At 36.8% G+C, this 15,471-nt stretch overlaps 1 protein-coding gene across 1 annotated transcript in view; it reads left to right on the top strand.

Annotated features, from left to right (window-relative positions):
* RET (ret proto-oncogene) overlaps window positions 1–12,275 on the top strand; it is an 88,067-nt gene extending 75,792 nt beyond the window's left edge. The window contains exons 16-20 of the mRNA XM_068950583.1: window positions 153–223; window positions 4,458–4,595; window positions 6,452–6,551; window positions 8,338–8,485; window positions 10,418–12,275. Of these exons, the coding sequence (XP_068806684.1) occupies window positions 153–223; window positions 4,458–4,595; window positions 6,452–6,551; window positions 8,338–8,485; window positions 10,418–10,575 (615 nt within the window). The 3' untranslated portion in view covers window positions 10,576–12,275. The remainder of the gene's footprint in view (window positions 1–152; window positions 224–4,457; window positions 4,596–6,451; window positions 6,552–8,337; window positions 8,486–10,417) is intronic.
* Window positions 12,276–15,471: the final 3,196 nt, after the last annotated feature.

The following is a 15,471-nucleotide window of genomic DNA, read 5'->3' on the forward strand; positions in this document are numbered from 1 at the left end:
TATGGAATGTCAAGTCTTTCAGTCCATTGGAAAAGATGAGAGGTATACTTGACTATAGAATCTGTCACAGTTTTGAAGATAAACATGTTGATTTTCCACAGGGAAACTTAATTTTCTGACCAGTAATTATGTTGCTGCTTTTCATCTCCTAGGGTCGGATACCTGTCAAATGGATGGCCATAGAATCCCTATTTGATCATATTTATACAACACAGAGTGATGTGTAAGTGTAAATTCTTGCATGCCTTATGGTTTATGTGTTTGTTCAAGGAGATGAGGCAGGAAGTACAATAACGTACCCAGAAGCAAAAGCTGTTACACTTACATGGGAACATAAAGAACACAGTCTGAATGGAATCATTCATTGGTACTGAGGGGATACATGGAATTTTTGCTACTGAATTAAATCTAAGAGGAAGATTGTCAGAGGTATTTAGGTACATTATTCTATTTGAAACCAATGACTGTTGGATCTGTAAGTGGGAGCTAGCTGCCTTTGAAGATATAGATACAAATCATTAGCCTTTGCTAATGATAATGACTGTACCCAAACTGTCCAGTTGTTGTTCTTCGTTTGTCTGCAATACCTGTTGGCAGACAAAGAAGCAGGGTGGGGGAAGAATTTAAGGTCTGGCCTTGCTCCCATTGAAATCGATGACATAGTCCAATTAATTTTAATGATAGCCAGCTCAGACTTCAGGGGAACAGTCTGGTTCCAGTGCCAAGATGCCAGTTCATTTGCATAGTTAGGAAAACTGAGTTCTTGAAGATGTGCTCCTTCTTCACCTGTGATGAGGTGGCAAAGCCACCACAGCTAACCTGGTTTTGTTACCCGATGCACAGAGCAGGGAGCCAGGCAGGGGAGCATTTGGATGCATTTAAGAGTTCCACAGAGCACTCACTGGCTTCTTTTGTATTTCAGTCAGGCCACAGAGCTCCCACACACGGTGGGAGGGGGCTTAAGACACAGGGCTGCCCAAGACTGAATGCTGTATCTGTGTTAGGCTCAACTGAGGATCAGATACTGCTGCTCCTTTTTCTCTCACCACCAGTGATGGTGGTGACTAGTGACCAGGCAGACACTGTAAAACAAAATATTTATTTAGGAGAAAAATATCTAAGAGATGGCAAAAGTAGCAATACTTATGCCTGGCTTTCCCCAAGGTAGCACTTTGATAGCTTCCACGTATCACTTGAAAGATGATTTGACTCGATTAATGTTTTCATTAAACTCAAATGGTGTAACACGTACAAATCTCAAGGACATTTTGCTTTGGAGGACAATGCTTTGATAACATCCTGTTGCAGTAAGTGCAAAGAAGAACCTCTTGCTTTTTACCTTTGAAGTTATTTTTTATTCGCTTTATACTCTTCTCTCTGCAGGTCAGAATGTTTTAGTGAAATAAAATTTATTGCTTGACTTCAAAATATTTGGGAATTTCATTTTGTGGGGCATCCCCATTTACTTTGTTTCATATGGAGTAGGAAGAAATACAGTGTAATTCCCAGAAAAATACCACTTTTACTTAGGTCTGTCTGCAGGTTTTGATGGATCTCTTTTGCATCCTTCCTCAAAGCATCTGTTGTGCTGACCTGTTTCTCTGCAGTGACTTTTCCCAGAGAATGTGTAAATTTCTTCGAGAAAAAGTCTTAGCATAATTTCAATTTCTTCATTTTCTACAAAGCAGATGTGTCACGATGATTTGGGGCCAAAACAGATTGTGTTGCCATGTAGTTGCCTCCTCTTTGGTTGCTGATAGATCTTCTGGATCCACTGCCATGCATCCTGTTTGTTTTCCTGGTGGGCTGCTATTGAGCTCAGGAACTCATCTCTCACATATGTGATACAACATAGCACAGAGATTGCCCTCCTGGTGTCAAACAAGCTAGCTCCAAGTGCTGGGCAGCATACTGGTCTGTGCAGCTTTACTGCTGCCCAGATCCAGATTAGTACCTCTGTGTATGGCCATGCTGAAGTGCCAGCTGACCTGGAGATACATCAGGTATTCCTAACTGAGCACTGCACTGTGCAGTTGCATAAGAAGTCTAATTATCTGCCAGGGTTAAACAGTGCCTGTGACTTACTGGTGAGGTCACCCTCATTATTCATGTCATTACACATGTCCGTAATCTAAGATTGTTACCAAGCAGCTCCTCATTTCGCGAAGTCCCTCCAGAGCAGTACTGAGACATATACAGAAAGCTGTAAAGGAAATCCTCTCCAGTACTAGGTTCCTCAACTGCCGTTCCAGCAGTATAGCAAACTGAAAAATTAATAACTTTTTTTGCAGTACTGGTTGTTATTTTAGATAGTTGCACTCACTGGAAATATTTTAGGAATACTCTTTGTTGTTTGTGTTGACACAATTATCTTTTAGGTGAACATAAAATAGTATACTCAATAACCAGTCCAGAATGCTGTTTTTCTCTGTGTTTCTATTTTCCAGCTTCTTCCTTTTAAAACCTTTCTGTATAATTAGTGGTTAGCAGTGCTTAATAGCAGGACCACTTGCCAGCATTTACAAAATTCCTTTTTGCTTCAGAGGGTGATGACATCAGTGCAAAGCTAGCCTACTGTCTTCCTGTTAGTGGTTTTTTTTTCTTTTCTGGCTTTTTCTGATCACACATTTATTCCTCAATAAGCATAGCACAATGGGAATTTTTTCATCTCCCTTTTCTTCTTCCATAGTACTTAACTTGTATAATGTTTTGAAAACATTGCAGCATTCTATAGCATTCTATTCTAAGATGCCTATTTACTAAACAATTTGAATTAATTAAGAAATTACTCGTTTGATGCCTCCTTCCACATTCTGAAAAATGCCTCTTAAAGCAAAAGAGGTGGATTTTAAAAATAAAACCTGCAGCACAACGAAGTTTATTTGACTTGATCATGGGCAGAATTATAAGCTGATGGCAGAGCATAATTGGCTTGGTAAAGGGCATGAGGAGGTATGTTAATAAAGTATATCAAAATGTTATAAATATTCATTAGCTTTCAAGAATGTGCAAATTAAGAAAAATGAATTCAATGACTGGCGTAAGGGAGAAAAGCTGCTACATACCATTTAAGACTGTGAGACTGGCAGTTTGGCTTCTCTGCACAGTCATTTTGGAGATTTTATTGCTGTACTTTTCGGGTTACCAATTTTCTTCTTTAACATGTGAGAAATACCAGTGGCATGTAGTCAGAAAGAGCTGAGGGTTTTTTTGCTAAAATTTTGAGATGACATTTTTCAAAGGGAATTAGAGACTGCTTTTTAGTTTGACATTAGGTGTGTAATACTTCCAAAAGCCTTCTTAAAAGTGGAGTTTTCACAGAAAATACCCAACCATGAAAGTACAAAACCTGACATTTGTCATAAATTGTATATAATTTTCCTTCCAGATGCATCCTATTGAGCATCTCTGAGTGAAACACAGCATTGGCTGGTTTCCTTCACTGTGAACATCTAAATTTTGGCAAGTCCTATCAGTCAAGGAGATTTACAGTAATTTGTAGCTTTTCTCTGTCTGGAATAAGGCTTCCTCCACTAAGGAAAAGAAAATATTATTGCCTCCCTTCTCCTGGCCGGCCCTTCAAAGTTTGACTAATTTCGTCTGTCTGAACGTACGTTTCCAACCCGTTGACCAATGCCTTTTTTTTTTTTTTGAGCTCTTCAGTAGCGCAAGTCTAAAAAAAAAGTCATTTCTTCTGTTTATTGCAAAAAAAAAAAATTTTCTTCTGTTTTTTGTCCTAGTTAAACTTTAAACTATTCTTTAGGCGTTTGACATTTCCAGAATAAATCACTACTACTTCTTTCATCATCTCTAAGAAGTAAATCAAGTCCTGAACCACTGAACGTGCCATATAGATCGGCTGAAATCAAAGGTGTTGCTTGTGACTGAAATAAACACCTAGTGCATATAAGGAAGCAACCCCTTAGTTAAGACAGTAAACCAGGCCCTTGGAAACTGGTTGAGCCACCCTCTGTAAGTTTAGACAATTCATTTTGAAGAGAACTATAAGGGCTAATTAAGGAGGTTGGCTTCCCTCTATAGTCAGTGGAGGAAGAGAGGCACCTGCTGGAGCGCTGTACGGGACAGGAACCAGCCTTTGGTTCTACATGAAGGACCCTTCCTTTCCGCTGTCTGGAGAAGATAGGCCTTCCCAGGATACAGTTAGTCTTTGTAAATGGATCAAAGAGGGGCATCCCTCATCTCTCCTATCTTGGTTCCTAATCTTTTTACCAAATGGGTGAGAGCTTTTATATTACCCCAGGCTGTTTTGTTTCTTTATATTGCAGTATTTGGAAAGAGGGACGGCCCTGTAGCCATCTGTAGAGCCCCACTACTTCTGGAGCGTCTTGAATTTGGTTGGACTCTTAAAATGCTAGAGAGAGATTTGCTGAATGAAGGCCACGCTACGCTCTTGAATCCTACCACTCTAAATGAAAGCTCATTTTCCTCTTTTTCAGGTGGTCATTTGGAGTTTTGCTATGGGAGATTGTAACTTTAGGAGGCAATCCCTACCCAGGTATTGCTCCTGAAAGACTCTTTAACCTCCTAAAAACAGGCTACAGAATGGAGAGACCGGAAAACTGCAGTGAAGAAATGTAAGTCATTCTTGTTTTGATCAGATTCGTAAAACGTCTCTTGAATGGGGAAGAAAAAAGGTTTAAATAAATACCACGTGGATATTCTTCCATATAACTTGCATTTATAGCTCAGAAATGTAATCAAAGGATGTAGTACTCGAAAGAACGAAATGAAAGCAGTGAACATTAAAGTGTAGGAGAAGACTTACCTGCTGAATGCTTGCAGCTACAGCCAAAATACTTGTAAGATATCAAATAACATACTCGGCAAAAAATAAAAACATTGCTTGAATATTCAGAATTTTTAGGGTTGGGGTGAAGAGGAGAATTTCGTAAAACATAGTGGTAGCTGAAACATGAAAGAAAATGTTTTGAGTACTTTTCTGCAAATGAAATAGATGTTCTATCCACTGAAGTTATCGTTAATTGTCTGATTGTCCTAGCATTACACAGGAGAAGAGGTACTTTGACCCAGAAGTCTATACCCTGCAAGACACGATTCCTCCAACTTTATAAGCCATTGCAATTTCTTCACTATTTGGAGATGGCTCATGTTTTATTGGCTTTATTTATTAAAACACCCTCGATAGGAAGTATCTCATCTCCATGGTTCTTCCATGGCATTTGCAAATGAGGCTTGGTTTTATGTTCAGCCTGCACATCTGTTTATGGCCAATTTAGTAGAAGGTTACCAGGCTAGATTCGCCATGAAGCCTCTCTTGACTTATTTTCAATATGAAGGATGCTTCAGTCACATCTGGGCTGAGAAAATACAGCATAAATAATATAATTAATCTTTTTTTGTATACCATATACAGAGAAAAAAACATTACAGGTTTCTGATTTTGGAACAGAGTATAAATTTAAAAGTTTCACTGCTAAATATCCTCCAGCAAATATTTAATATTTAAAATTTTCAACAAGACCTCAGTCCTCCAACATACATTGTAACATTGATAGTTTTTAGGTTAGGCAAGCTGATGACGTCTGAAGTTTTTTTATTCAAACCACATCATGACTTTCTGACTGGTTTAGATGTTTTTTCTGTTTTGCTTAGACGTTTATCTGACAGTCTTCGAAAGCCCACTTTAAGGACCGTTTTTCTTAAATTGCATGTTTTGCGTTATCCAGTCAAGTAAGGGAGAGATCATGGATAATGGCAAAAAACATGATGTTCTTCCAGAGCTTGTTCCTGTGGCCAATTTTTCCCCAATTAGGAACACTTTTGCAACTAGATTACTTAGTCTTGAATATACTTGAGCTAGAAAAGTAATGTAAACAGAGCATTAGGTTGAGAAACACAGAACCAAAATTTAGAAAATGTCAGATATTCACTTTACTATAAAACTTTACTTCTGCTCCCTTTTGTTTCCATGCTGTACATGAGAGGAGGCAAGGTGACTGTGGAAAAATTACGAAATTAAAGGCAGAATAATAATCAAATTATGAGATGCACTGCACTGGTGATATACAGACTTCTTCAAAGTCATATGCAAACACAATCAAATTGAAATCTGGCATGCTGCCTTCATGTGAGACAGTCCTTTGAGAAAATGAAAATGGTGAAAGAATCCAAAGACCCCAGTCTTTCAAGGAGAGCCGAGTGCCTCATCATTTGAACTCATCGAGAGTTCATGAAAATGTGAAAATAAATGCCCGTTCTTGTGAATGTCAGTTCTTGATTCAGGGGAGTGTTAAACAAAAAAACAGAAATGAAGAAGACATTCATTTACTTGTGAGTGGCCCTCAAGCTACAATTGAACTTCTGTAGTATAAATTACTTGAGTAGAAGCATTAGAAATATGATCCAGTTGCAAATACTGTTTTGTTTCTTTTTTCCCCTTCTTCCCCCTACATGACGGTGGGGTTCTCAGGTACAACTTGATGTTGCGCTGTTGGAAGCAAGAGCCAGATAAAAGACCAACATTTGCTGAGATCAGCAAAGAACTAGAGAAAATGATGGTAAAGAGTAGGGTAAGTGTATGCAAGCTTAAGTTTTTGAAAGTTTTCTGCTCAGCTAAGTTTGCAGAGACAGAAATAAAGATCTGGGTTTTTTGATTTTTTTTCTTTTAAGTAATTTAATTTTCATCAGGTTTTAAACCATGTAAATATCTAGTTTTCTCCAAATGCATCCAGCTTTTTGAAAGCAGCTCTGTCTCGTACATTGGCTTTGGTGATTTCAACCCTAAATGCATGAGATGAATTGTCCTTAATCTGACATGAGTGAGAAGCCTTGAACTAAGACAATGCAATATTGCTTTGAATGTGATTTAACAATATGATGATAGCAACAGAGGAATGAGAGCTGTGTGATTCCACCAATCTGAGCTACTTTAAAGCTGTTAGAATTCTGTAGAGATTTATCTTGGAATTTTCAAGCACCAAATCACTCGTGATATTTTTTAGAGAGTCTCAGCTATGGCTTGTCCTTCCAGCTTGCTCAGCAATACAGTCTTGGCTTCGGTTATCCCTTACACATACCAGTTGATAAACTCTAATCCTATATGCATACCGCACACATACATATACAAATTGTGTCTTTTTTTCCAAAATTGACACCTAGCTGTGTCATTAAATCTCTGACTGAATAGAGCTTCAGCTTGATAATTCCTTTTCTGGGCCCATGAGAAGAGCATGCACAAATGTATGCTGAGGTCTAAAAATAAGCCCAGGTTACATATATGTATAAAATGCATACATGCATGTGCACTACTTGCACATACATATGTAATGTTAGAAAAAAATCTATTTCTTAGTTTTCTTTTTGTTACAAATAACCGTTATAAGATTTGAGAATGTGATGGCATTTACTTTGGGTGCAAAATAGACTAGTAAACAAATGGGAATAATTGTGTTCCAAATGTGAATGTAAAGATAAATTCTAAGTTAAAAATGGCAAAAGTCAGAGGTCTAGTCTGTACATTAAATTATATCACTCTAACTTGTCAAGTAGTACCTTATAGCTGCTGTGATTCAGTATGGAAATGATGTGCATATCCAGTGACAGACTCGTAATACAGAGGTTGATGATGTTTCTGAAATAAACATCATAATTAAAACCAAAGCCAATCCTAAACAAAGCTCTATAAATTAGTCATTTTTTCTTGGGTTTCTGGACTAAAAAATATTTTTCAATTTACAAACACATTTGGGTAATTTTGTCTTTTTAAAGTTAAATTTGAGTAAATTTCCAAATGAAAAGCCATTTTGAAAGGAAAAAGTAAAATTCAGAATAGTTGAAAATGTTTCCCTTTTTATCAAAGCCATTCAGCAGCATAGATGAGAACTTGTAGATTTTTATGGCTGACACAAAACAGAACAACAGCAACAGCTTTATTTGAAAGCATTTACACACCTCTAATTTCATACGCAATTTGTAATAGATTACCATGATGAGAAGATCTGAATACATTCTCCTTCAGGCTTACATATATATCAGGCATAACAGGAACTGAAGGTCAAACAAATCAGTTAGCACAACCCTTTAACTTGGTTATCTTATTGATGTGCAGAGGTAAGTAAGGGAAGTATTAATATGTATGCAGTATGCCTATTGTTTAGGTAGATAAGATCTTTCTGAAGATGCTATGCTTGCAGAAGAGGAGAAGGTAGTCGGGTGCTGCAGGTACTATCAAAAAACAAATGCAGTGGCGCCTCTAGTTACTTGGCTTAGAGAAACCAGATGCATGTTTAGCGTTTATACCTGACCAGTAACACCTCCACTTACTCTAACCCCACCTTTTATGTATTTATTTCTTAGGATTACTTAGATCTTGCGGCTTCCACACCTTCTGATTCCTTACTTTACGATGATGGGCTCTCAGAAGAGGAGACACCACTCGTGGACTGTAATAATGCTCCCCTCCCTCGAACCCTCCCTTCCACATGGATTGAAAACAAACTCTATGGTAGAATTTCACATGCATTTACTAGATTCTAGCAACACAAAAAAATGATTTTTCTTCTGCACTGTTCTCAGACTCTGTAACCCCATTAGAGTGTTCCTTGTCTGAATGAAGCCAATCAAAATTTGCTTGGAAGCTTCCTTTGGGTTTTTTGTTTGTTTTTTCTTTTGGTAAATGTCAAAGTTTGCATCAGGATCATCCTTTAGTCATTTTGCAGCTGTGTTTAAAATATTTTTAAAAGGATGTGAAAATAAGTAAAATTACTAGATATCATACAGTAAAAGAAAAAAGATCAGGGAAGTATTCTCAGGGGAAATATAAAATGCTAATGAGTGTCTAATTCAATTATCCTGTTGGAGGGTGGGGGCTAGGAACATTTAACGTATATTAGATTCTGCACCTCTAATTTAAGCAATAGACTTTGCTTTTTAATACCATTTGTGCCACAATTCAATGATAGGACCCATTTGCAACATTTTTAGTTTATCAAGATGGATTCCTGAAGTTCAGATGCTTGTTAATGCAATTTGGAGTCATAAGCTGAAAGATCTATTTAATGTGTCATAGAATGAAATTAGAGTATTATATACAGAAGGTACAAAACCTGTATATAACTATTATATACAGATGAAAAATCAACATATAAAGTCTTTTGGAAATTGAATTAACGATGGGCGTTTTGAAAATGCACTCAACTGTTTTCACGTCCTTTGATTTATTATGAAAATGTCAGTACTAAATCCTGATTGAATGATGTAGCAAGTGTTTTTAAAAAGAACATATGCTTTCATATTGTGATGGTGAGATGGACAGTAAAAATGGTTCTTGCCAAAACTCCTACATTTTGTCTCCTGATTAAATATTCTACTTGGTTTTAGATATTTACTAACATTACAGATTTTTTTTTTTTTATTCTTCAAGCAGTATAACTTTTGAAAAGCTGGATCTTTTAGCTTAAAAGTTGTCATTAAAATATAGCTTGGGGGTCTATTTTTGATCTACACCCTAGCTGAAATTTCATAGCTATAATTCTCTTTAATAGGTTCCCCCAACTCAGGCACTTAGTGGCCAGATTGTCAAAAGAATGAAGTATCTGAAAAGTTGCCAAGAAGGTTGATGGCAGAAGCTGAATATTTAAATAAGAAACAAAATCGGATTTCTGTTTTTGAAAATCTTGACCCTGGTACGGTTCTCTGCTTGTACAGCTGGATCAACGCGGTGCTAAGCACTCTGTTTCCAATTTGGTGATCACATGTACCTAAACTGAGAAGTTGAGACTCAATGGAAGTAATTACATGTTTGAAATGCACTTAAATGCTGCATCAGGACAAGAGTGCTCAGGACTTTGTTGGACTTGACTCAGTTGTGCTCCCAAGATTTCCTAAAATTAAGCAGGGGATCCCTGATGAGGGTATGAGAGTGTCCCCCAAAACTCTTTGAAGCTAAGGAAAGGCACCTATTTAAGTAAACGGAAATACTCTGTCATTGGAATGGACTTTGAATCCTGTCCCAAAGAGGTTTATTAATGCTTGGAGTACTTCCTGTGCAGCAAGAACTTCCTCTTGCAAAGCAATATATTGCTACATGATCATTAAAATAGAAAATTACGGAAAGCTGGAGGCTCATCTGAAGAAAAATTACTAGCTTTCATTATGCAGGTGTGCATGCACACAAATGCATGCACAACGCGCACACACGCGCACACACACAATTTATTTATTTTTTTTTTTAAGAGAGCACTTTAATTTTTCAGGGTTTTTGCCTACAACTGAATTTGTGCTTCAGGGACTTTGAAACACCATTTATATCAATTGATTTGGGACAAAATCCAGTGGACTAGCTTAAAATACTGACGGGAGTTTTGCCAAGGGCCTTACTGTCTGCACATGAAGTTATGGTTCTTCAGTGCAGAAAATTATCTGTTTTCATTTTTAGGCATGTCATACCCGAACTGGCCTGAGGAGAGCCCCGTTCCACTCACAAGATTCGATGGCACTAACTCTGTGTTTTCAAGATATGCAAATGATAGTGTATATGCTAACTGGATGGTTTCACACTCAGCGGCAAAATTTATGGACAAGTTTGATAGTTAAAATTTTCTTTGTGAAAGGTAATGGACTCATGAGGGGAACAAATATGCAAAGAATGGAAAGTCCATTGTTTCGTTCTTTGTACAATCAACAACTACCTTTTAATTTGGCAAACTCTTTTACTGATAGTTTCTAAAGTGTGTTATTCATGCTGAAGACTCTACTTGGTAATTTCCCCTTTCAGAAAACATATCAAGCTGGATAAGAGTTGTAGTTCCAGTACTTCGTTTTAGACTGCCATTTTGCATATGGTTCCATTTGGCAACTGCTTACTGCAAATGGCCTTGCACTTTGTTCTCAACGTTTTTTAGATTAACCATCCTGTATTACAACTTTCTTGGATGGGAAAAGGTACTTGAACTGCTACTTTTATAGTGGCTGTTGGCATATGACCGACCACTTGATCTAAGCAGGAAGCACAAACAATATATGGGGGTGGGGAGAGTATGCTCCCAAATTACTGAGCTTGTTATCGAATGAGAAGTGTTACAATGATGTTGGCGCTAATGAAGCCTGTATCCTGGTTTGGAAGCAAACATTAAGTAACTCAATAGAGAACTTGAGATTCAACATTTGAAGTCTTGTAAAATGTATTGTCTTGTCTTAATGAGAAGAGAGTTTGTTTTATTAGTCTTAAACTACTTTTACCTTTAGCACAATGGAGATAAATTTGATAAAAGATATGCTGTATAGACTGATGGCAATCAACCGTGCTCATCTGACACAATTTACTTTCCATCACATACATCTTACTAACGTTAAAATGTACAATCTTGTACAATTGTAATTCCTCTTATGAGTTCAATACAGACTGTACAGGATTTTTAGACTGAATTATAGTAAAGAGATTTTGTTTGCAGTCATGTTCGGTGGGTTGGAGTCCTCCTCTCAGCTCAAAATTGGATGCACTGCCATATACAGGACACTGCCGTGACATAGCTCCGAATAAACCTACTGTCTTGGAAGTCATGAGTAAGCAGCACTTGCACAGCAAAATTGGTCCGATACTATTGTTGTTAGTTAACCCATACAAATTTGTAAAGGATAGAGTGAAATATAAAAATGTCGTGCTATGACACTGACTTGATATTTAGGAAAATGATCTGCCTATGGGTCACGTGTTCTATGTGGAAGAGTAAATGATCAGCACTATTTTTGTCTTTATTTGTAATCTAATATGGTTAAAGATAACTTTTTCTTTGCCAAAAAATATTGGGGCATAAATCCTGAATGACTCATTGTTAGCAATGTGATGGTTATTCTAAATAATCAAGTTCTGCCAAAGCTTGCTCCTGTCACTTACAATCCAGTTTAGCTGTTTTCATATGTTGTTTTGTGTGTCAAATTTATGTTTCCATTAAAGTCTGTGATTCCAGAAAAAAGTGAGTCAGACTGCCAAAATCTCAACACAGATTCTCATATGACAAAAACTGGGATATAAAGCGCTGTGTTGGAATTTAAAAACAACTTCACTGCTGTATATCATACTTTAGTCTGTCCTGGTTTTCAACAAGCACTAAGTGTGGCTTTTTTTTGGTACAAACAATTACCGTGTTGTGTAAAACTTCTGTACAGAAAACATATTTAGCTGTGTATATAAAAAGGGTTCAGCTGTGATATCATGGTGATCTTCACTGGCATGACACAACTCTCAGAACACTGTAAGAATGCATACCTTTAAAATAAATAGCACTGAAAATTAAGCCCATTAAATGGGCTTTTTTTTTTTTTTTTTTTCTGTTGAGAGAACTCTATGAAAAAGGGAAAGAACAAACAGCATCTGTGGTAACTTTTGTTTTGTCCAGTCCTTTTCCTGTATTTTCTATCTGTAAATGAGAATTCTTTATTTGCTATGAGCAGTCAAGGCACCAAGATTTATTTTTTATTTTTATTTTTTATTCTTTCTTAAGTTAAGAATTTGTTTTCATCAGCTATCTCCAGCAACAGTATTCACCTGGGAGATGCGAAGTACACAGTTTCTAATCTGAAAAGTCCTATGACAGCGTTGCTCAACAATAGGTGAGTGACATTGTAATTAATACTGAAATAATCAGTATAAGAAGAAAATGTATCATGGTGTTTCAGACTTTCAACATGATCTAAGGTTGTTTTAATCATTAATTCCTGTAGAAAAGTTTCACTAATCATTATTTTGTACCTAGACACCTGACATAGATTCTACATATAAAATGCATACACAGTTCATAATTACAGTTGTGCCATAAACAATGACTTGCACTCTGAAGTGCACAATGATAAATTTATAACAGAATAGTAGACATTAATTTTAGTGGCACCAGGTCCTAGGGATAGGCAGGCAGCAATCCCTGTAAACAAGGGGCAGATTGTTCATAATGAGATGAACAATATGACCTTTTCAGCTTAATCTGTCTTTCTAAAAAAGAACTCTTTCTTTCCCTAATGATGTATAAAAGTATATGATTATTAATAAAAAAAACTCCAAAGCGCCTAGCTGTTCCATCCATGGCATCTAACTTCATAGAAGTTCACTTCATAGACCCTCTGAAGTTAGTGGGACCACTCAGTAAAAATATTTGCAGGTCTAGGCTCAAGCTTAGCAATACGCTGTTAGTGTGCTTGCTTTGATAATATAGACAAAGAAGCAATAGCACAGGTCTCCCCATCCCCAGCGCATTTAAGTTGCCTATCTAGAAGCAGTATCTCGAAGTAGGTACACCCAAGTAGACAGGTAAACACAAATATATCTCTAATGTACATCCAGAAGAGACAGTGAATGAATATTTTTTAATATTTACCGAGTTCTTCAGGAAAGATTAGCTGTGAGCAGCATTTCATGTTTGTGTCTCGTTTCTAATCCTATAGGATAGCAACCTGTGTCTTCCAGTTGTGATAGATGCATACATACTTTTAATGTACTTTTGGAAGATGATGACGTTTTTCATGGAGTATTTTTTGATTTTGCTTTGTTTTATAAAGGATTGCATGATTTCTTAACACAACAAATTTCTTGCTAAAGTACATTCTTTTGGGCTGATATGGAAACTCATTTTACTGGTAACTTCCTGAAATTAACTATAATCATTTTCCCTAGCTAAGTGAAGACAATTACACTTCACCTTAAGCTTATCTGAAATAATTAGTTCCTTACTTAGGGCTAATAAGGTACATTTCATAATAATCTAGCCTCATCTCAGCTGGAAGCTGTTTCATGTGCATTACAGGCCAATCCAAAATTGTATGAACAATTTAAGAGTACTGCATTTGCATTTTACATATCAGGAAATAACTTTCAGTTTCTGCATTAAAAAAGAGAATGCAAGAAGAGTGTGTTCATTTCTAAGATAGTTATAAAATTTGTAGTTTTTAAAGTGAATGACAATGTAGGCATAGGACTGAGAACTTGATTAAGCAAGCGTGTATTAACATACAAGACAAATGTTTTATGTGCATTTTACTTTGCTACCAGAAACAAGTTTCCACTTAATCAGTTAAGCACAGAAATTTGTAGAAGTTAAAACCATTTCACTGATAGTAAGTGATTTATTTTGAATAAATATACTGATGTTTACAGTAGGTGTTTCTGGGTTTTCTTATTGGCTCCCAAATATTAAAAAAAAAAAAAAAAAAAGATTGGATTTTTAAAAAGCTTCAGCTTTAGCCAGATAATCTCCTATAAAGCCCCTGATAAAATCTCTCTTGATTTTAATGGAGATCCCTTCTTTTATTCGTATTCTGCAGGATGGGTTTCTCTGCCTTCTCACTCTTTAACCCTGTGAACTGACAAGCTACAGACAGAATAGGCTGGAGACAAATATCCCGTCTCCCAGGCACATGGACGCAGTGGAGCCAGGCCGCAAAGGAGCGATCAGTTCAGGGCTTGCAGGGAAGTGCAAGTCTAGTCTCATCATGTGTCTACATTAGCAAACCATGCAATGCAGTAGAAGCAATCTAACATTCACAGTATGTCTTCTACTTCAGACAAGACATACCGTGGGGGTCTCAGACTGAAAACACACTAGTGGTTGGAGCATGTTAAGTATTGTTTAGTTTTCAGTTTACTTTCAGCTAAAAGACATTACGCTTTATGGTTTGTGTTTGCATACGCTCAGAGCTGTGATGTTGTTATGAAAACACAGCATTATCCTTCTGTGGGGTTGTAGCTAACACATCCCATTAAAAGCTGCAGTTATTAAAACCACTTGGCACTTCTGATGCTAGGTTCTTACTGTTAACCGTCTTAGTTTGTGACTTTTCCTAAAATGCAATTATCATTGGCTGAAAACATTTGGATTTTTAATTTCAACAAATTCCCAGCAGCAAAAGGAAGGTTTAGAAATGCCAAAATAAAGCTTCTACATCTTTAAGAGCTTCAGAAATGTAAATAAAATCCAATCTGTGTTTGGATGCAATAGAGGTAATTTTGGTAGAACACAGGTGTTTCCGTAAGTTTTTGTCTTACATTGGTAAACATCTCATTCAAAACTTGAGAAACTTTGGACTGCTAAACTTGAATTTGTGGCCCTTGCTGTGATATAGCCTGTGGTTTGAATTCCTCTAGAAACTCAGTCTAGATGTGGATCTCTCTCTAACGTTGCACTTTCTAGTCTGAATTTTCAGCGTTCCACAAGTCACATAAGCACTCGTTAAAGCCCTTATATAATGTTTCAGCTATTCGGCTTTGGGAACAGGGCTTTCCCTCCTTACATCTTAGCTGAAAGTAAATCAGTATACACATCAAACTCTATTTTCTACATGTGCCACTTTCATAACTTCTTGCCAATGTAATTTCCTACTAAAAATCTTGGTTGCCCAGATTTGAGGATTTTTTTTTGAGTTATTCTGAGGAGAAAAAAAACCCGCAATCCCACTTCTCAGTGTTTCAGATTTCATTAAGAGAGAAGTAAGCCATAGCCCTAC

Source organism: Struthio camelus, chromosome 7, assembly GCF_040807025.1.
Source record: "Struthio camelus isolate bStrCam1 chromosome 7, bStrCam1.hap1, whole genome shotgun sequence".
NCBI classification, from domain to species: domain Eukaryota; kingdom Metazoa; phylum Chordata; class Aves; order Struthioniformes; family Struthionidae; genus Struthio; species Struthio camelus.